Source organism: Neolamprologus brichardi, chromosome 3 (assembly GCF_056152115.1).
Source record: "Neolamprologus brichardi isolate AB-2024 chromosome 3, ASM5615211v1, whole genome shotgun sequence".
NCBI classification, from domain to species: domain Eukaryota; kingdom Metazoa; phylum Chordata; class Actinopteri; order Cichliformes; family Cichlidae; genus Neolamprologus; species Neolamprologus brichardi.
In genome coordinates this window covers 32,311,085-32,333,057 of record NC_142106.1, presented here as the reverse complement: position 1 = coordinate 32,333,057, position 21,973 = coordinate 32,311,085, and the positions used below count along the sequence as shown (strand labels likewise).

Below are 21,973 nucleotides of genomic sequence, written 5' to 3'. Positions count from 1 at the left end.
CGAATGGATAGAACACAATCAAAACTGTTGTACAGTGCTGTAGTGAGTGGATCATCAAAGAGCAGCAGAGTCAGAAGACTTGACAAAGAAACAAAAGATTTTATTTATTTAAAACCAACAAAAAATGAAGAAATACAGAGGAAGCCCACATGTCCCACTTTCACAATTTTTAACATTTGTGGATCTACATGAAGCTGGCAGCGTAAAATTTGTCTCAAAATCCAACATGGGCATATAACGTGATCTGTGTGTATCAGGAGATTTAAGGATTATTTATCTGGAGAGGTTGTTATCTGTAGTTTTTGTTTTTGAACGAGAAAATTATCTGATTCATGAAGCTGAAGCTGTATTATGCATAAATTACCAGTAAAAAAACAGTATTTACTCAGAGTTGGATGTACGCATTTATAAAATTGTTTTGTGTAGTGATGCCCAGATGAAGCCTCATGAAGCCTTGAAGGTCTCACATATTCCACATAATAGTTGTCATTTTCTTCATAGTTTCATAGTTGTTCATAACCTGTAGTCAGTTTAGCTGTAGTCTTCTGTTTTTCTCCTTAGTGTTCCTGTTGTTTGCCTTCATTCAGCCCTAACAAAGGATCGCTTTTGATTTGCAAACCAGCTGCGTCTCCTGCAGTGTCTGCTTTTGGGTACATTTAAAAAATACATAGCACACCCCACCGTGACAATGGATGTCTCAACACACCCTCCAAAAGCCTTAGCACAGTGTCCCCCAGCATTAGTTTTATTTGTTTGAGAGGAAAATTCTGGAGAGAGCAACAAGGATTTTATTGAACACTATTGATCATTTTAAACTTATCGAAACAGGACATACTGCTAAAAAAACAAAAAAACAAAACATGTATGAAAACATCCAGACGAATCCACAAACAGGAAACCAGCAAAGAAGACCTGTCAAACACATGATCAGATATAAATAATAAAAATCCTCTTGCTCTTCATAGTTTGTGCTGAAGTATCACTGACTTATTTTTTTTTAAACTAGATTATCATAGCTGCAGACTCTGTGTGTTTAACACCCAAATATGGGGACACATTTTTATTGGCACTACATTAATAAATTATCAGTTCCAGAGAGAACTGCCTGCTTATCTTCTCAGGAAAAAAACAACTTAAAAGTAATCATTTCAAAACAGCTGCAGTCAAACTGAACTGACTCCACCCCTTTAGTGTTCGGTGGAAGCACTGCATGAAAATATCTGCCTGAAAATCTACCACAAAAGTGTGTTAGAGGGAGGAAACAAGCAAAGAAGGAGCAAAATTCAACATTTGATCAAATTACAGAAAGCAACAAAAACTTTATTGAAGACTCAATAATATTCAAATATCGAAGAAGAACCTTCTGCTGAAAACATCAACATGGATTTACAAACTATCCTCTGTGACATGTGTACAGAAGAGGACAGGAAACCAGCAACGAAGACGTGCATGAAGTGTGAGATCTCCATGTGTGTCCAGCACCTCCAGGCCCACCTGACCACACCTGTGTTACTGCAGACTCATCCTCTGACTGAACCCATGGATTTATGTGGGAACACCAAATGTTCTCAGCACGGCAAGCTCCTGGAGTACTACTGCTTGGACGACATGACCTGTGTGTGTGTTTCCTGCGCCATTGAGGACCAGCACCGCCTACACAATATGAAGACCTTCTCCACAGCCCACAAAGAGCTCCTGGAGAAGCTGAAAGCTGAGCAGCTGATCTTACAGGAGAAAACAGACGATGAGGATGTGAGTCTGGAAAAGTGGGAGAAGAGTGAAAGAGAGAAGCTGGGTCGCTGCAGTGTGCGTCTGATTGAGGCTGTGACTAAGCTGCGTGACATCTCTCTGACCAGCGTCCAGAGCTCGGTCTCTGCTCGTATGGTGTCTCTGAAAACCAGCAAGAGCAGCCTGGAAGCAGCACAGAAGGAGAAGGACACCTTCAGATTCCTGCAGATGTATTCTCAGGTGCATCAGGATGTGGAGAAGGCCAAAGCTGTGGATCTGAGAAAAGGGCTGGAGCCGGGCAGCCATCAGGACAAACTGGTTGAGGAGATGAGACAGAATGGGGAGAAGATGGTAAAGCAAGCGTCACAGTTCTGGGGATCATTGCTGACTCTGGTTGATCCTGAACACCACCAGGAGCTTGTTCCCACTGGTTCAGACCTGATCTTTGAGCCACAGTCTCTGGGTCCTGGCATGTCGCTGTCCACTGACAACAGGAAGGTTTTCCACAGTCAGTGGATGAAATTTTGTTCTTCCAACTTGTTCCTCATTAAGGGTACAGTTCTTGTTTCTGACTTTAAGGGATGGGTCATCGGTATTTCCAAAGACTGTGACTGGACCATCGGTTTATGTGATGACACTTATGCAGCCAGTATGACGGGTGGATATATCTATGGCCTACGCTGCCAAGGTAACCAGCTCTTCTCTCTCACAACAGAGTATAGTTTGGTTATGATTCAAAGTGAACATTCATTCTTTGGGATGCAGAAAATTGAAACGCCCCAACAGCATTATAAGGTTTCCCAACAAGTGATCAACACTCCAGGTGGAAATATAGAACCACAGATGACCAGACCACAAATAGTGGAAGTTGTGTGGAGCTTTCCAGACTCATTATCATTCTTCAGCAGGATCGGGCAGCACCAGAGAATAAACTTACTCACAGTAACAATCAGCTCTACCAGCTCAGACCTCAAGCCTTTTGTTTGTCTCCAGGGTTTAGAAAAGGAAGCGACAAATGAGTTCTCCTTTAGTTCAAGTTTAACGACATCTCAATTTGGAGGATTTCCACAACAATATCAGAATCAGTCGAAATGCTCATGTAGGAAGATTAAGGTTAAGTCTGGTCATGGATTCAATTATGGAGCATCTTTAGGCTCCAAGTCTTCCCAGTCAATCTGCTCTTGTGGAAAGATTATTGGTTCCCCACCAATGACAGCGGTACTTTGTGAACTTATGTAAATAACACCCATGCTGTTGTCCAAAACCCACATTCTGGATCATCGTTCTGGCTACTCCCACCAGTCTGTTTGTTCCTGTGGAAAAGCTCTTAGGGATGACAGAGATGGTTTGTAAACTTTGCTAATTGTAGATCTATTCATTATTTTATTTTTCCTTTCAGCAGCTGAATGTAAGTGTAACTGACTGATAAATTCAGTATGATGCTTTTTTGTGATGAAATTGTTACATTTTAACTTTGACTTAACAAAATTCAAATGAAATATGAAATGTATATTTTCTTGCATGTTTTTCAGTTTTAATAATTTCTAACTTTTGCATTTGGTTTGGTAATGGGGTTTGGGATGCAGAAAATTTTCATTGTGATTATTTCCCCTCCCTGGTGCTGTCTTGCTACTCTTATCATAATATTTTCTACCCTCCTCATGGTAATTGTTCCTGTGGAAAATAATTGATGGTGAAAACATCACAAAGATGGTTTGTAAACTCTGCTGATGTTTTTTTCCCCTCACCAAATATTTATTAATGTATCCGATTTAGTTTCTGTCACAGGAATATACATCATGTGTCATACATCACATCATATTCATTAAATGAACCTCTTTTTGGTTAATTATATATGTTTAGCTTTGGTATTTGCTTCTAATGCACAAACTAATTATTTTGGTTTGAACCGTTTCTGCTTTATTTCACCTGCAAGTTGAATATGTTTGTCTCCATCTACTGGTGGTACTCTCACATTGTACATTGTACAGCCAGAGTTGATTTATACAATGTAAATGATCTGATAAATAACAGAGTATATTTTAATATGTGGAATGCTTTTATTTTTCTGATTAACTCAAGCAAGAACACTGCACTTTTAAGTTTTTTAATATCAAATTTTGTTTATTAAAGATGCCAGTTTATTATATACATTTTTTTCTCTATTAAAAGTTGAACAAATGATTTTGGGTCTTTTAGTTTTAACCAGTAAACATTCAGTATTGAAAACTGAGTGTACACCACACTAGTTTTGGGGTCATTAGATTAAACCAGACTATTGTTATACAGTAGGTTTTATGCATATACAATGCATAGAGGAATTACTGGTCCTCACCATCACTGATGTAGTTTGTGAACTTCAGTATATAACAGCCTTATGTTGTCGAAGAAACACTGTTATATTTATTCATTTTTAATCACATACATTTGCAGGTTCTGTCTGTTATGACCAGAATATGATTTCTTTGTCTTGTTTAGTGATGATGCTTATTTGCATCAAAATGATCATGTGATCTTAGTTGTGCAAAAACATGGATACATGTGAACTGAGAAAATGTGAATTCAGGATAAACAGATGATAAGATTTTGTGCTAAACTATCATTGCCTTATCGCTGCCTTAATTTCGTCATTTGTTTGGCTTTTATCATAGGTCCATGCACTGTAAAAATGATAACTAGTAATTGTTGATTTGATTAAAGTTTTCAAATTAAACTGACTTAGAAATAAAACTTTCCATTTACAACCTAAAAAAGCTCGTCTGCCCAACACATTTCTTCCATTGTTGTCCTAACTAAGATTTTCTAGAGAGCATAACAAAGATTATCAACTTTTGAGTAGATTTTTTGAGTCAAGTTGGGAACCTGTGGGAAACCCCGTAGATGACTGGCACACGTGGTCTGTGCCAAGTTTGAACTGGACCAAACGAGCCTGAGCAGACCTGAGCTGTGTGATAGTGGTTTGTCAATGTGTTCTGGACTAAAAACCTGCTAAGAAAATTTGAAGAAACGTGGCCAAAGTTGGATGGAAATTACCATTTTTCGACCATTACGGATTTTACCTGGTCTGAAGTTGGACTGTATTTTTTGACCATTTTTCAGACAGGACAAGCTGCCGACTATTTGCCCTAGCAGGTAAGCTAACCAGATCTATTATTAGAATTTTCTACAAGCGCCTAGGCTGCATCCTCCTCAGGACCCAGGAGGGTGGAATGAGTAAAACACTGAAAAAAGGCAAACAATAACATATTTAAGTTATCTAAGTGACTTATATATCATGTTTAAGCTAGCGAAGGACCGCGCGAGGGGGTGAAAATGATATGCCGGCCAGCTAGCTATCGAAGCCGGTGGTAACAGACGTCTCCGAAAACGTAGAAGCATTTTTGCAAATATGTGTTGTCTTATTAAACTGAGCAGATATTTGAAATTTACACAGCTACATTCTCGCCTGAAAATATCTTAAAAGTTTACTTTGTGACCCGAAAAGGGTAATAAGAGTAATATTAAAACTAAGTGGCTGCCGCCATTGTTGGAAACTAGAATCGGCTGGGCTGCGCTATGAATTCTGGCATAGGGTGGGCCACGAAGGATACACCTGACCCATCCTTCAAAGCTGTGGAAAGTATTGTATTGTTTTGAGAGCCTTTTTGTTGGTGGAGTATTGATTTTATGTACAATTCCACGGGTAGACGCGATCTGTACGGTCCGACTTTGCACATGCGCAGTAAGGATCAGAGAGTACGATCCGTAACTCGTTTTTTTTTTTCTACATTATATTGAAATGTTTCATTATTGCAAACATTTTCTCTCAGGCGGAGAGAGGTCGTGGAGTGTCAGCCTATGGTGTCCAGTGTGTGTGTCCAGTAGAGATGACCTGGGCTGTTTTACTCTGTGGAGGTAAGACTGTCCTAATTTATTTATAATTTAATTATTATTCAAATTGGGCATGATTTATACTAGATTGACTATATTGAAGTAGTACAGTATTTGCTGGGGCAATGCATTGGCCAACTTTATTATATTGTGCTACTATTCCAGTCAAAACCCTTGCCAGTGTTACATTGAAATCCTTACCCTGAACTTTTCTTTACACAGAAAATGTGTAAAGAAATTTCTTTCAAGAAAAGAGACCCCATGCTAAATCGAAATTGTGAAACAGAAAGGCAATCTCATAATTTTGACTTAGCATGTTTTTTTTTGTTTTCTTTTAGTGCTAGAAATAGGACTTCTATAGACTGAGATGGTTAGGGAAAGAATACTAAGGCAGGTCACAGAATCTGATTGGTCACAGATTTTGGTGCAACTTAGAACATAATATGTATTTGCATATTGATACTGGGTTTTGTGGAGGGTATTTCTATTCCTGTGCAAAATACGTATTCATGAGAGATTTTTGAAGTAGGTTTTGCTGTTGATAACACAGTCAGGCATATAACATGGTGCAGACTGTCCAAGACCGCTACCCAGGAATTTTCTGTGCTGAATAAATGACAATATTTTGGTGAATGTCTTGTTTAGATATCTAAAAAATTTCATCGGATCACAAGCAAAGACCTCCTGGGGACCTTCAATGCATCCCTTGACAAATTTGTGCCTGGCCTGCTAAAACTGTACCGGCCTAAGAAGGGAGCTCTTTGTGAGGAGATGGAAGACCTCCTGGATAAACTTGATGAACAGGTGAGTGAAGTGCTTCTTTATCTGACATTTTTAGAAGAGAGAATACTTTTCTCTTAACAGAAACTGAAAAAGATGTTGGCTTCAAACAAAACACATCAGTGGACATGTCAGTAAAAATTAATGTCATCAGTCATTGCTTTGTTCTTATTTGGCAGTATTTCTATTTAATTTGTAAATAGAAAGTAAAATTGTTAACATGATGTTGTTGTTGGGTTTTTTTTGTAAGTTTTGCGTGTTGCTGGGTCTGACCTGTGCTTTATTTTCATTACTATGAGAGTTCTGATTTTGCATTGTGTATAGTACACCATGTTACTACACTAATTGAAATTCTTGTTTTCCACTGAATACTTTTTAGGCATCCGACATTGTGTCCCACCAGCACTGAGAGGCCAGCCCATTTTCCTCAGAGAGGATGCAACAGAGGTTTTCCTGAAGTGCTTAGTAAGTACAAAAAAGTAATGCAAGTAAAAATAATTGCTATGAGATGTTTATAAAGATGAGTTAATCCAAAATGGAAATGTACACTTCCTCAGTGCAGTCACTGTTGAACAAAATAAATAAGCTTTTAGATAAAATTGAATTGTGCTTTGTTTTATTCTATATCTATTTATTGAGTGTACTTTCAAGTATAATCACAGCATACATTTTCCTTTGTTTATATAGGTACATTTTCAGCTCACTGGAGTAAGAATTGTATGATTACTCAACAAGAATATCCTTGTTTGGTGAAGGCAGAAAAACATGGCATTGAAACCAGAATTTCTTCGTTAGACTTCCAGGATTATCCTAATTAGGTGAACAAGAAGAACCAAGTTGGCAGAACTTGTAAATCTTAGTTAAGTCAACAACAGTTGCAAAATTTGAGAAAACTCAAAAATCTCTTGCATCATGTTGCCTTGAAATTTTAAGTTTTCTCAACTTTTTCTTTTTTACAGTGTGTCTTTTCTACTTTATCACAAAAGTGTGTTTGCAAGTTAAACTTTGGTGGGTGTCTCTGTGTTGACACATCCATATTTATGCTGTGAAATTTACAGATACAAAACGCAGAAACCATCGATGAGTTGAGAACCCTCATCCTGGAAAAAAAAGCTCTTGTAGAAAACTGCATGAAAAAGAAGAACAAACGTTTCCGCTGGCCCTGGAGGAGAGACTCTACTGCTTCCTCACCTGGTGTAGCCTCGTCTTGCTCCACCTCTGTTCACCTCCCCAACCAGTCCCGGCAGTTGACTGTCCCCTCCTGAGCCTGGTTCTGCCGGAGGTTTCTGCCCGTTTAAAGGCAGTTTTTCCTCCCCACTGTCGCCTAGTGCGTGCTCAGAGGGGATTGTTGGGGTTTTCTCTCCTCTACCTTGTTTCTTTATTTACTTGTTAACTTTTTGTTCTTACTTCATTTTACCTTGTTTCATTATTTACTCGTTTAACTTTTTCTTTTTCAACTTATTTATAAAACAATAAACAATTGAATTTATCCTTTGAGTATTTTTCATCTAATCTTTTCATCTATAACTTTTTCAAACATTCATATCTGTCGTTTATCTTCTTCTTGAAACCTCATAAATGGTGAAGGAAAAATCCTGGAACATGGTTTGAAACACTGAAATTGTTTCAGCTGAAACCGGCAAAGTCATACGTGTGTGTGTGTGTGTGTGTGTGTGTGTGTGTGTGTGTGTGTGTGTGTGTGTGTGTGTGTGTGAGAGACACGGTGTCACTGGTTAGATCATCATGTTTAGGCTCATTCACTCGAAAAATTATTTAGGCCAAATCTTTAAAACTGTATCATTGCATACACATTTTCAATTCATTTCAATCGCACAAATGCAGAAATAATTATTTGCAGTATCTTATCTGATTTCTTTTGAGAATGTCATGCCTGATCATTTGCACCCACACCACCAAAAATGGGGGCAAAAGGGAGGAGATCGCATTTAATCGGTTATAACAAGAGGTCAGAAATATAAGTGCTGCAGAAACCTCTGAATCTCAGCTATAATCTCATGTAAACCATTTCTACAATCGCCAAACAAAGCGAAGTCACCAAACAGTTAAAAGAGCAGATACGTCACCATGAATCTGTGGACAGGTAATATCCACATTTTAATTTATGATTTACTGGAGTTCCATGTGTGCTTAATCCTTAATGAAACTGATGTAAACCTGCAACTACAGCGATCCAGGGAAGAAAGAAAGAAGCAATACTTCACCCATGCTTACATTTAAATCACTCTCATCCTTTTCTGTGATGTCACAGTCAGCAGTAGTGGTGGGGTTGGTTGGCTGCTGCAGCCTGCTTTCTGCAGCTCGGTCTTCTCTCTACTTGCTGAATTTGTCCACTAGCCGAGTGTCTTTAGAGCGTTTGGCCCGCATCACCTCACTGGCTGGTGTCTTACTACTGGAGTTGATTTCGAAGATGGTCTATTTCAGGAGAGAATTATATGTTTCTTTGCTTACTAGAACACTTTTTACCAGAAAATGCAGCACTGTGATGTGTCTGCATCAAACTCACCGCTTTGGATTTGTAGCTCTTGATGGCATCGACTATTTGAAGGCACTCCAGTTCCATTTTTTCCAGACCACACCCTGAAACAAATCAAATTGTCTTACCTAACTGCCATCAGTTCCTCACTACTCCTTTTGATTATCTTCATAATTTCTCTCTTCTTTTTATAGTTTATCCTCCTTTGAACTTACCAAGTCCTGGATGGACACCCATGCTGGACACATCTGTGTTTTTAAACCGTCTGATGGACTCCGGCGAGGGGTTTGGCCGCGACTTGAGGTACTGCTTGTAGGCGTTCTCTGAGACACGGAGCAGATTTTGCAGGTCCAGGGAGTTTTCGTGAGACGTGATCAGATGAGCACTTTCATCATCCAAGATCCTCTGAGGGACTCGGCCAAACACACCTTCTGAATCTGGAGTACGAAAAGAAATGCAGACATTTCAATACAGTGACAGATAAAAAGAGCACTAAATAAAGTTTATTAGCAACCTCAAATGTGTAGCACATCAGTTAAACAGTTCATCTGTCACTTTAAGACCTGACAGGCATGCAGTAGAGTCTACCTTGTGTTTGTTCAGGTGAAGCAAACTGAACTGGTCGCCCTAGGAAGAGGTGGAGGCCGTAGACATAAGGCATATCATCAGGACAAATCAGACTATAGGCTGTGCCACTTTGGCCCGCTCGTCCCACACGCCCCAATGGGAAAAGACAGGGGAAAAATACACGTAATGCTGGCCTAATCATTTCAAATTAAAGAAGCTGAATCACTTTGTTCCTTCTGCATACAGCTGCTCACCAACTCTGTGCAAGAAAAGCTTGGCCTTGGAGGGGAAGTTGTAATTGATGACATTATCCAGCAGGGAGATGTCTATACCACGAGCAGCAACATCAGTCACCAGAAGCACCATGGCTTTCCGATGCACACATTTCCCAATGTTGATCTTCCTGGCAGTCTGATCAAGGGCACTGTAGATGTAGGCACACTCTAAACCTTCTGTCGACAGCAGCTGGACATCAGGAGAAAAGAAGAAGAAGTCAACTAAAGCTCTAGTTTTTAAAACAATATTTAACATTCTCACAAATTTAGGCTACACTGTTATCTTACCTCCTTTAGGTACTCCACATGGTGTTTGGTGGCAGCAAAGACCACTGTCTGTTCCTGAGGCTTCACTACGTTCCTCAGGAGGTGGAGCAGCAGAGCCGGCTTGTCATCCACACGCAGGTGGAAGAATGACAGCTGATGAAAGTTAGAAGAAATGAAAACATGCTCAAAGCCATGGAAACATCAGGTGACTGTAAGGACTTTTGCTTTGGGCTTTACATTTAAATCATTCAACATTTCTGGGAGAAGAATACAAAATGTTTGAATAGCAAGTGTCTGAAGACAGAGCAACAAGTAGAAAGACCAAGACACTGACACAGTAGCTGATTTAACATAAGTTAGCATGTAGAGTAGATGCAATAATCCTGTACTGAGGTTGTAATAAATAATGCAAAACCTTCCATCTAATTTCTCAGATTAAACAAAAGGTAAATAAAACAAAAGCAAATTCTGCCTTTTTACCTTGATCTGATCACTGAGCTTGGAATCCACATCCAAACGAATCAGTACAGGCTCTGTCAGGCCTGAGAAAAAAGTTTGTATACACCGGTGTGAATATAATTAGGATTATTTGCCTTTAGATGCTAAAAAATATGGAAGCTAAGTTGAATGAATATGCTTTATGATGAGAAAATAAGCCAGAAAAACTTTGAGAATCTACACCGTGGAGGGTTAATTTATTAGATAAATGTCTACAGAAAAAAGAAATTGATCTCTGTATATATACACGTGTATATACACACACATATATATGTAAGTGCATGAATGGCTTTTATGCCCTGTTAAAAAGTCCTCCGGCCAGGGCATGCGTTACCTACATGGGAGGAGCATGATTCCCCCAGAGGCCAAATCGGAGTGCTCACCCGTTCTGTCCTTGCTGTGGTAATTAAAAGTGTAGTCGGTAGTGATGGTGAGATGAAGCCTCATGATGAACTGAAGCTTTCCACCCAATTGGTCGACTCATGGTTCGAAGCATTGTGATGATTCATTTGCTCTACTGCGCCATCAAGTGGACAATTCAAGTGAAGGCTCTGTGATTATAATGATGTGTAAACCTCTAAACTGAATAAATAAATTGTTTTCTTGGTTATTTATCCTGAATATTGTCTCAGTATGTGTGATACAAAAGAGAAAGTGGAAACTATCAGGACAGAGTTTTGGTATGTTTGTGTAACTGTTAGCCTCAGATAGTCAGTCAATAGTATAATTCAGATCATAGATTAGTACATTTGCATATTTTTATAACTATAAAAAGAAAGCTGACACTTTCGAGACTTTATCTAATGTGTAAGCATCACAGCAGATGCCTTAGATTAGAATCAGTGAGCTGTCGGCTTTCAGCCCCGACCGTGTCCGCGCTGTCTGGAGAGAAAGGCGACATTTCACTGATTCTGACGCGTCAGCGCTTTGTGTTTTTGCACGTCTGCACGTCTTTGTGCAGAATTGGTGTTTTGGTGGTGGTTGAAATGTAGTAATATTTATATTAAAAATCGATTCAGGATTTTAATGAATCGATATCACGTTATCCAAGCTAGAATCGATTTTAATCGATAATCAAAACCCGCTAGTACCTGTGTAATCATGCTTATGTACATCTGGATAATTACACAAACTAGTATTTGGCGCTTCACTTTTTAATAAACTAAAAGACAGAAATCAGATTATAGGATCTGTAGTGTTGTTTATTTATATTATGGTGCTTATCATTTGTGATATTTATTACTGTGTGCATACTTTATTAGGAGAGATACCATAAAATAAAAAATCTCTTCCTTCCTGGTTCCATTGAAGAAGAAATGCTCAAGTAACTATGTAACACGTACACAATCTAATTCCACAACACAGTGTGATGGGAAATCAGCTGTGCTTTTCTGCCCATTTTATTTCGAATCTGGCGCGAACCGGTGAACCAGTCCCTGAATCAGTCACGTGGTACGGACTGCCCGCGAGGCCTCGAACGTCACTGCATACGTAATCAAAGCAAGCCTCGATACGCGCTTCACAGACACGCCCCCGAGATTACCCGACACACGATTCGACGCTTCGACACACAGGACACATCACTAGTAGTCGGCGAGTAGCGCTGCTGCAAGCAAGTTGTGGACTTGAGTTGAATCGGACTAAGGCGGGCAAGTGTGCGTTCATAGAACCAGTAAGTCACGTTGGGAACGTATTTTATTTCTGTTACTGTGAATGTACCAATGTAGACATCTGTTGCCTTGAGTTAGCAGCTATGTTGTAGGAATAAGTAAATAGTAGCCTGGCTCCACAGGATATTCCTCATTTCTAAGTTGCTTCAGTTGTTGTGGAGAGTTAATGTTCCCAAAGATTTTACCTGATGGAGTAACTAAGTTAGCATACGAATCCGTTCTTGTTCAGAAAGCCTGCATACACATGGCGGCCTTTGAGTGAGCAATTGTGTCCACTAGAGGGTGGTGTTGACTCACAAATGAAGGAATTGACCTAAATTGATTATGATTCTGTGTTTATGCCATCCTGTTATGTTATTACTCTAAGCTCTGTTTCTGGTATCAGGATCTGCCCCTTTGTAATCTGGTATGGTGTTCTCTGTAATACTGAAGTATGAGAAATGCTAGACAAGAGAGATGTTTATGTTATTTCTTATTTGTATTAATTACAGAAGCACATCCTTACTTGCCAGCGAGAGTGTGTGTTCGATGTGGGCTCGTGGCAAATAAAGTTCTTCCACTCTGACATCATTCCCCGTCTCTGACCGGATGTTATTACCAGGGAACAGTACCGAATCCCGTTTCAGAGATAGTGGTCCAGGGCGTCCACTATAACAAGTGGTCCTTCCAGACAGATTGATCCCTGTAATAAAAGCATGGAAGAACAGCGCACCAGGAGAAACCAGGCTCTTCCTGCCCACCTTAGAGGATATGACTTAAGTGACTATCTCCCCCGGAGGGATATAATACTCTTCATCTTTGCCTGACTGCCTCTTTTTCTTGGTCTTTGGTCGCTCTTTGCCATCTTCCTGCTGACCTCTTCTTTTACCACCTACCACCTCTGAAAACACCCCCTGGTGGAAATAGAAAGAATTACATGGTACAAAGTGACAAAACATGATACAGAGATCCTACTATCGTCTTCTTCTAGTTTGTATACAACATCATCTACATCAAAACTGCACTTTATTTTGCTTCTTCTTCATCAGACAGCATAAACAACTTTCTCATTTTGACTCAAATATTGGTTTTGAATGAAAATGATGAAACAATCCTGGGTGTTTATTCAACTTGTGAGCAGGTTTTCTAATCCACCGTACTATTATTATTGACACTAGTACATGTTCGTGCTGCTGGCAAACTAATACACTCAAGAACATATAGCAAAGCTAAAAAGTGAAAAGTAGGTCTTGCCTATATAAATAAACATAAGACAGTTGTGAGACTTTGACATAGTAACATCTGCAGTAATATTTACACCTGTGATGACATCTCACAAGCATTAGCCTTATTTCGAAACCAAGATTGTTTACACAGAGTTTGTAATTGCAGAGAAATGCTCCATTTATTTTGGTCATTTCATTTTTGAGCAGGAAGCTCACCTTTTTTGTTATAGCCTTTAGATGAATAGAGAGTTTTTCAATTAAATACATATTCTTTAAATAATGTTCCCTCTTATAAAAAGTAGGATTATTTAAAAAAAAATTTAAAAAAATGTATTATACCTCTATTATTTAGAAAAAAAACTGTTTTTTTCTGTTGTCTGTTGTATAACATTAGAGATGCTCATGGCAATTCATTTCTTAATCAGCTAAACAGGTCAGTTAAGAAACAGTCAAATATTAAGTTAAATTTGAAAACGGTTTAAAAAAAAATATCCCCATTCCAAAATGTCACATGACAATCTCATTGGCTCACGGAGTTATGATGTCACTACACTTTGATCCTTTGAAGTTTGTCCTTAAACAGGGGTGAGAAACAACAATTTGTAGTTCGTGTCTTCGCAGCATTTGTGTTTGCAGCCTTCACACGTTCAACACAGAAACTTTTGGAAAACTTTTCAGAGTTGTCGTTTACAACCTTCAACATGTATCCAACAAGACACCAACCAAGGCAAAAAGATTACGCCGCTTCTCCTTCCTGTCGTGGCCAGCCAAATGACCTCTTAGCCGTCCAAAGGGCATTACATGACAGTAAGAAGGAAAACTACCATCTCCAGAATAAAATTCAACAGATTGAAGAAGAGAAACTTCAACTGCAGGAGAAGTGTAGACAGATGGAAGCGCAAAATAAGAACCTGGAAGAAAGACAACAACGCCAGCCCGACATAACAATTATTAATGAGGGCTGGGGAATCAAGTTTGGACAAGCACGAGAGCAGATTGTCTTCCTAATTAAGGAAAACAAGCAAAAGAGCGCGGAACTAAAGGAGATGTCCAACCAGCCTAAAGACAGCAAAGCTACTGTTGAGAAGACAGAATGGGATCTCCAATATATGGACCAAAAGAATCGGCTGCTCCAAACAAACTTTGATGAAGCCGTGAAAAAAAACAAAGAAATCCTCCAACAGAAGGAAGAACAGGAGAAAAAGCAAAGAGACATGGAGTACAAACTCAAAGTCACGGAGGAAAAATACAGGATGCTGAAAATAAAGTTGGATGATACACTGCGCCAAAATAAAGACCTTCTTCAAGAGAAAGAGCAACAGCAAGATAGATTGAAAGAAGAGAAACGTATTGTCGAAGACTTTGAGGGTAAAAATCTAAAACTGCAACAGTTTTGTAGTGAACTGAAGGACAAAACAAGTCAACTAGAAGGGGAAAAAGAAAAACTGGACAAACAATGCTCACACATGCAGAAAAGGATGGGTCAAATGGCGAGAAACAACTCCGAGCTCACTAAGGGGATATTGTTGGAATACAACAACTTGAAGCGCAAACACACTGAAATGCAGGTGCAAAAGCAGGAACAAGACAACATACATGACGACCTGCAGCGTACGCTCCAAGATATCCACAGAAGAAATGAAGAGCTACAAGACATGTACAAAGAAGTACAACAGAGAAACGCAGACATGCACAAGGACAAGATAATGCAGGAGGCAACATCCAAAGAGCTCAAGGAAAAGCTTGAAGAAAAACGAGCAACACTGGAAGAGGTGGAGAAAACATGCAAGAAGCTTGAGATACAAAACGCAGAAACCATCGATGAGTTGAGAACCCTCATCCTGGAAAAAAAAGCTCTTGTAGAAAACTGCATGAAAAAGAAGAACAAACGTTTCCGCTGGCCCTGGAGGAGAGACTCTACTGCTTCCTCACCTGGTGTAGCCTTGTCTTGCTCCACCTCTGTTCACCTCCCCAACCAGTCCCGGCAGTTGACTGTCCCCTCCTGAGCCTGGTTCTGCCGGAGGTTTCTGCCCGTTTAAAGGCAGTTTTTCCTCCCCACTGTCGCCTAGTGCGTGCTCAGAGGGGATTGTTGGGGTTTTCTCTCCTCTACCTTGTTTTGTTATTTACTTGTTAACTTTTTGTTCTTACTTCATTTTACCTTGTTTCGTTATTTACTTGTTAACTTTTTGTTCTTACTTCATTTTACCTTGTTTCGTTATTTACTTGTTAACTTTTTGTTCTTACTTTATTTTACCTTGTTTCGTTATTTACTTGTTAACTTTTTGTTCTTACTTCATTTTACCTTGTTTTGTTATTTACTTGTTAACCTTTTGTTCTTACTTCATTTTACCTTGTTTCGTTATTTACTTGTTAACTTTTTGTTCTTACTTCATTTTACCTTGTTTCTTTATTTACTTGTTTAACTTTTTCTTTTTCAACTTATTTATAAAACAATAAACAGTTGAATTTATCCTTTGAGTATTTTTCATCTAATCTTTTCATCTATAACTTTTTCAAACATTCATATCTGTCGTTTATCTTCTTCTTGAAACCTCATAAATGGTGAAGGAAAAATCCTGGAACATGGTTTTCCACCCCCTGGTGAAAATAGAAAGAATTACATGGTACAAAGTGACAAAACATGATACAGATGTAGCCATAGACCTTTTGATTTAAGTTAAAGATTTTGGAGTAATTGTTTCAAAGACATTGATAACAATTAGGGGCCGGTAATGTAGAAGCCTACATGCAGTTTAATTTGAAATGTACGCTTTTATTTTGATAGTGCAGAAAAAACAGGAAGTTGGGCGAGAGGAGAGTGGAGCCACATGGTTTTTTGACCTCACAATCTCTCTTCATCCATTTTGAATTGAGCTTTATAAGTTTTCGTAATTTGGAATTCTGTTGCTGTGTACCTGTTTGGACTTTTGAAGTAAATATTGAGAAACTATCAAGGACTGTTGTTTTGTTTTTTGGATATGAAAAGAGGGACTAAGCGGAGCGTCAAGCTAAGGCTCCATTCGAATGAAACCTACATTTTGGCTAATATAAAATTAATTGTCTTCATTATAAGTATTACAAAAATAAAAAGCAGAAGGGGTTATCATCCAGTAGGTGGATGTATCATCAACTGACTGATATTTTATGAGCTGAGGAACATTTGACAGTACTATAATGCCACAAAAGTTTATAGCCGATACTGTGGGCAGTCTTGAGAAATAAGGCCTGTCAAATGTTCCCTTAAAAATATGATCCTGAATTTGTTCCCTGAAATCACCCCTCATTTCATTAGGAACAAATGTATTATTCTTTTGATGACAGGGATTATGTCAAATGTGACAGACCTACATCTACTTTACATGGAGGAAAAAGGCAGCCAACTCTTGTGAAGCCTTTTCTTTTTTGTTCAAACCAGTTGCCTGTTGTAGTTAACAACATCATCTAGTCAACCCCCGAAATGTTATCACTTCTACGAAATGAAGTGCAGAGCATTTGATTTTCTGCTTGAAGTTCAGCTTACACTGAAAAAAAGGCCATGTTGGATTTACTTGATTCAATAGTGGACATTGGTTGCACACAAACGTTTTGCTTTGGCAGAAACTTAAACAACTGAGTTAAATCAACACAACTTATTCATAGTCAATAAACCTGTGCATTTTGTGTTCATAAAACGTGATTGAAACATGTTCAGATGAAGTAAGTTGAGCTCTTGGAATATTTTAATCCTTCACAATTTTGTCATTTTATTTCAACACTATTCAATAACCTTTACCACAGTACTACTTGATCACTTAAATACTACATGTTGTCTTCATATTACATAATGTTCAACAAAGTCTAGAGTCTGGTTATCATAAAAGTTGAATGGATCTACAACAACTAACATCCTTCTATCTTTATCCTGGTTGCGGGGTAGGTTACGAGGCAGGGTGCACCCTGGACAGCTCACGAGTCAATCACATAGACACAAACAACCATTCGCATTCACATTCATGGTGAATTTAGAATCACTAATCAACCTAAGCTGACTCTAATAACTGCATGACTTTTAACTGTGGGAGGAAACCAGAATACCCAGATAGAAACCAGTGCAAACTAGCCATATTGTGGATTTGAACCCAGGACCATCTTAGTGTGAGGCAACAGCACTAACCACCATGTCACCAATCCAGGGTTGACAAAAGTAGGAAAGCTATGATTTCAAGGCTTGATGCAGAATTTTCTGTACGTTTTTGTCCTTGACAGATTAAACCACAATAAAAAGCAATAGCATACACGTTGTGTGTGTGTAGTTGTCTGCCTCTTATAACTCTAGTGATTTTCCTGCAGTTTGAAATCTCATGTGATCTTGTTAATTTCATGAGTCCAGCAACTAACCACTCTTACTAGATTGTATCATGTCATCTCAACAAGAACAAATTAAGTTGTTGAATTTCGTACAGATCCTACATGATTTAATTACGTTTGAGATAGAAACATGAAAATTTTGTGTTCAAATTACAAGTTAGACTTTTTTAATGTAACAACCACCCAATTTACTTCTTTCGGTATACCAAAAAAAAGTAGAGGCGGCTGTTCGACTTGACTGAGATGGATGCCTTCCTCAAACCACGATCCAAAGCGTACAAGACTGAAATCCTGTGCAGTGTCGCGAGATTTAACATTGCTATATCATTGACTTACTTCACTCGAACATGATATGAACAATTTAATCTACCCGCTCTGCATATTATGTAGTTTCTACGGAGCCTCGCAGGGGACATGGGAGGAAAAAAAATTAAGACGGACTTTTGCGAGATCTCGCAAAACAAACTCGGGATCTCGCAAAAGTTTTAGCCGCATTCTTCGGACAGTCGCCTCTACTTTTTTTTGGTATACCGAAAGAAGTAAATTTTGCGAGATCCCGAGTTAGTTTTGCGAGATCTTGCAAAAGTCCGTCTCAATTTTTTTTTCTCCCATGTCCCCTGCGGGGCTCCGTAAGTTTCTAAACTATATAGTTTGTGGGATTATGATATTATTTTATGCCATGTTAGACCCCTAATTAAAGATTGTGAATTATTATGTAGTTTCAGTTTGCATTATGCTCCTGAACTAGAAGAAGGTGATAATTATTACATTTGGTAAACTGATTTGCATTACATTAGACTGTTGATTTATTGTGAATGAATGATATTGTTTTATGATGCATTATACTGCTGAGTTATAAGAAATACTGTTCGCAGAAAGTCATCGTCTCATTTGTCTGATTAGAAGAGAACAGAGCATACTGCCCCATTTCATCAGGAGCAGATAAACAGGGAGCCAAGGTCGTAGCTTAGGCGCTGTGTGAGAAAGAATGTTTAGGCTCTGATGATTAGGAGGGGGCCACTAGAGGCTATAAGAGTTTGATCAAGGCTCCACCATTTTGAGATCTGATGCTGTCTGTGTATGGTGTCCATCTCCCACGCGTGCGTTCATTAAATCATCGTTTGACTTGACCCGGCCGGACCAGTGTGGTTATTTTGGGTTTTCCTCCTGTATCCATTCCCAATATTTGAATCCGTAACAGTTTTGGGGGCTCGTCCTGTGGTATTGGGATGGAAGTTTTGGAGGCTTGGACGGTCCGAGGTGGTCAGACGGGCAGACATTATCCGGCAATCGAACTGAGTGGACAGGCGCCTTTATAAAAGAGGTAGGCACAGGCCTGTTGATTTTATCCGAAGTGTGCTGAATTGGACGATAAAATTAAATGTCTATTCAGTAAAAGTTGCCGGTGAGTGTCTGTTTTGATTTTGATGAAAAATCTCATGAGTTTTGAAACTTGAAATAAGCTTAAAGGTAAAAATACTGAGTTAGAGTCTCAGGTAAAGGTAAAAATACTGAGTTAGAGTCTCAGGTAAAGGTAAAAATACTGAGTTAGAGTCTCAGGTAAAGGTAATAATACTGAGTTAGAGTCTCAGGTAGATGGATAGGGAATTGGTCAGTTTGGGAGTTAGAGTCTCCATTGGTCTAAAGATTGCATCTGTGTTGGTCATGTTGCGAGTTAGAGTCTCCATTGTCCATAACGTTGCATCTGCCTCAGTCATACTCTTGTTTTTGGGTGTTGTCTGTTGTTTAAAAGTATTATAAATTTTGTTAGAACGGTGGTTAGAGTCCACTAAGAGGCGCATAGCCCGGAGGTTACGCTCCCTCCTGGCCGCGGACGCGCGACCTTGACCTGTCGGCGAACAGGGTTAGTTCAGTTGGCTTGACTGTGGGGTACAGGGCATCCTGGAACAAGCTAGGAGTTAGAGTCTCCTTATCTGCGCTTTTTTGGGCACTGTAAATTGACTTAGGGATTTTAGAGATGAGGCCAGATACAGTTAGAGTCTGATACTGGTTAATTGATTACAAAAAAGTTGGACTTTCTTCGGTTGGACCCGTTATCTTAAATTTGTCAAAATTGTGTAGGCGCTAAAACTTTCAGGCCTGAGAGTGATTGTAAATATAAGACGTCTTTGTAAAATAATAGAGAGTTGAGTGTGAAACGAGGCTGTGTGTGACGACAGCGCGCTGCGAGCTATTTTTAGATAGTGTGTGAACATGCAAATGAGGTGGCTGCTGTGAAGCCCACAGAGGACTTCCTGTTTAGCGTGTTATTGAGTTTTATATACGTATGATTTGCAAACAATGATACATGCCTGTAATTAAAACGCTGATTTTGCTGATTATAATATTACAAATAAAGTTTTGAATGACTACGGTGAATGTTTAATGTTTGGCTGAGTTTTGATATGGGAGAGACGGCTTCGCAGCTGCTGGGGGTAAGTGACCGGAAACTTGCATGCCCATAAAAGGCAACTGCCTGACTGTGTGAACTATGCACCAAGAGAGAGAGTAAAATCTAGGTGGATGAATTAAATGGATGTTGTAAGAAAAATAGTAAATGAATGTTTTAGTCTTTTAATACAGGTGGATTTCTCTCAACCAGGAGACCTGAGTACAGCAGCAAAAGGATAGATTAATAAAATTGGGACGACACACATGCCAAGCTCTGGCTCAAAATTTTACAGGTTGACCTATCACTTTGTCCCCACCCGAAAAAGAAGCTTAAAGGACATCTTCTCCTCCAGGTATCGGCTACCATCACTGGAAATTTTCAGGCAAGTTTTTCACTGAATTGTTTTTGGCACCATGTGTCCCTGAATCTCACAAGCAAGCTCTAATTCCTGGCTGAAGACATGGAATGCTGTTATTTAAGGTGGGAAATCAAAATTTGGGAAACAAAATTAAAAACATACACAATTAGAGAAATGCCTTGTTTGAGAAAAAAGTTAAAATAACCCACCCACAAACGCACATACACGCAATGAAGAAACAGCTTACATTCATGAACACGTGAAGATTTTCCAGCAAGTTTAAAGCAGCGAAACTTAACATACACCTGATGTTAAATGATAAAGTCTATCCACTACTAACAATTAAACTCTCTGGGTTGCAGGACAACAACTTGACTTCAAAATGACAGACACTGGTAAATCACAAACCAGTGATGAAATAATAAATTTAGTGGTTAAAAGAGTCGAATTGTGACATGTTTTTTTTTTTTCCTGATTGAATAATACAAGAGATTACTGAATGAAATAAAATTCCTTTTTTGAATTGTTAAACATGATCTTAAGAATTTTAACGTGTACCTGTGTTGTCCTGTCAACTTGGTGGGTTATGAGTTGATTATATAGTGAGAAAAAACAAAAAAAAGGGGGGGAGAAGGCTGACACAGGGCCTGGCCCCTCTCTGAATAACACAGCCAAAACAACATTATTTTCAAACAACATCATTTTCCTGTTCGTCTGTTTTTGTTTTGTTTTTGTTTTTTCTCTTTATGCTTAATTACAGGCTGCTTTGTCGGCCCGGAAAGCCGAGGCTGACCTGGACTCCTGCTCTCCCCTCTACCATCTTTGCTCTCCCTTCTACCATCTTTGATGTGACCCTGACCAAATGCTACAGCAGCTGGACTCACAACAACAGCCTGAGAATGTCAACAGTGCTGCAGGAAAGAGATCTCATGCAGCGGAGACGGAGAACGTTAAATCCAAGGCCCGTTTCACTACACGGGGGAGATTTCCAAACAGCTTAAGCTGACAGAGCTGTGACGAGACGCCTATTAAGCCCGGATGAAAAGTGAGGCCGAGCAAAAGAATGCTGACCTTAACAACTCTGCATTAAAACTGTGCAGGACAGTGATGGACCAACACGGAGGATCGGGCAGCAAAAAGGGCGTGCCAGAGACACGAGGAGTAACTGAGGTCAGAAGGCACCTCAGATTGGACAAAAGCAGCAGAAGAACATAAGCTGAAGGCACAGGTGTCGGGGCTCGGTCAGGAGCTGACCTCTGAGAAGAGCCGAACAGCAGAGCTGCAGAAGGCCGTGGAGCAAAGCAAGGAAAACATCAATAAACTTCAATCTGACGTGTACGGAAAAGACTCTGAGGTTTCTGCCCTCAGTGAGAGCTCAAGACATCAGAGCAGAAACTGAGCATGGCTCAGGAGGAGCTGGCTGCTAATCGAACCCATCAGTCAGGCTTGGAGTCCCAGATACAGGACTTAAAATCAGGCCGGAGCTTGCTGGAGCAGGAGGTTGCCAAACCTGACGAGAAGC

At 39.4% G+C, this 21,973-nt stretch overlaps 3 protein-coding genes across 3 annotated transcripts; 2 read left to right on the top strand and 1 right to left on the bottom strand.

Moving 5' to 3' along the window:
- The first annotated feature begins 1,211 nt into the window (after window positions 1–1,211).
- Window positions 1,212–4,481, top strand: LOC118453393 (tripartite motif-containing protein 16-like). Its single transcript, XM_087836823.1, has one exon. It carries the CDS (start codon window positions 1,381–1,383, stop codon window positions 2,965–2,967), a length of 1,587 nt encoding a protein of 528 aa, XP_087692949.1. The 5' UTR covers window positions 1,212–1,380; the 3' UTR covers window positions 2,968–4,481.
- Window positions 4,482–8,278: 3,797 nt separating this feature from the next.
- LOC148104236 (ATP-dependent RNA helicase DDX54-like) lies at window positions 8,279–12,993 on the bottom strand. Its single transcript, XM_087838301.1, has 9 exons — window positions 12,952–12,993; window positions 12,655–12,889; window positions 10,462–10,523; window positions 10,003–10,134; window positions 9,694–9,904; window positions 9,461–9,499; window positions 9,088–9,309; window positions 8,903–8,976; window positions 8,279–8,811 (listed from the first exon to the last, which is right to left on the bottom strand). Exons 1-9 carry the CDS (start codon window positions 12,991–12,993, stop codon window positions 8,710–8,712), a joined length of 1,119 nt encoding a protein of 372 aa, XP_087694427.1. The 3' UTR covers window positions 8,279–8,709.
- Window positions 12,994–13,821: 828 nt separating this feature from the next.
- LOC148104235 (uncharacterized) lies at window positions 13,822–16,049 on the top strand. The gene has a single exon (XM_087836892.1). The coding sequence runs from the start codon at window positions 14,056–14,058 to the stop codon at window positions 15,358–15,360; it is 1,305 nt and encodes a 434-aa protein (XP_087693018.1). The 5' UTR covers window positions 13,822–14,055; the 3' UTR covers window positions 15,361–16,049.
- The last annotated feature ends 5,924 nt before the right edge of the window (window positions 16,050–21,973 follow it).

What these genes read in the sequence shown, in the direction of transcription:
- LOC148104235 (XM_087836892.1), top strand. Translation starts at nt 14,056, where the DNA reads ATGTATCCAACAAGACACCAACCAAGGCAAAAAGATTACGCCGCTTCT.
- LOC148104236 (XM_087838301.1), bottom strand. Translation starts at nt 12,993, where the DNA reads ATGGCAAAGAGCGACCAAAGACCAAGAAAAAGAGGCAGTCAG. An exon ending in CAAGAAAAAGAGGCAGTCAG is followed by an intron (nt 12,890 to 12,951) that starts GCAAAGATGAAG and finishes ATATCCTCTAAG; the next exon opens with GTGGGCAGGAAGAGCCTGGT. An exon ending in TTCACCTGAACAAACACAAG is followed by an intron (nt 9,310 to 9,460) that starts GTAGACTCTACT and finishes TTCGTACTCCAG; the next exon opens with ATTCAGAAGGTGTGTTTGGC.
- LOC118453393 (XM_087836823.1), top strand. Translation starts at nt 1,381, where the DNA reads ATGGATTTACAAACTATCCTCTGTGACATGTGTACAGAAGAGGACAGG.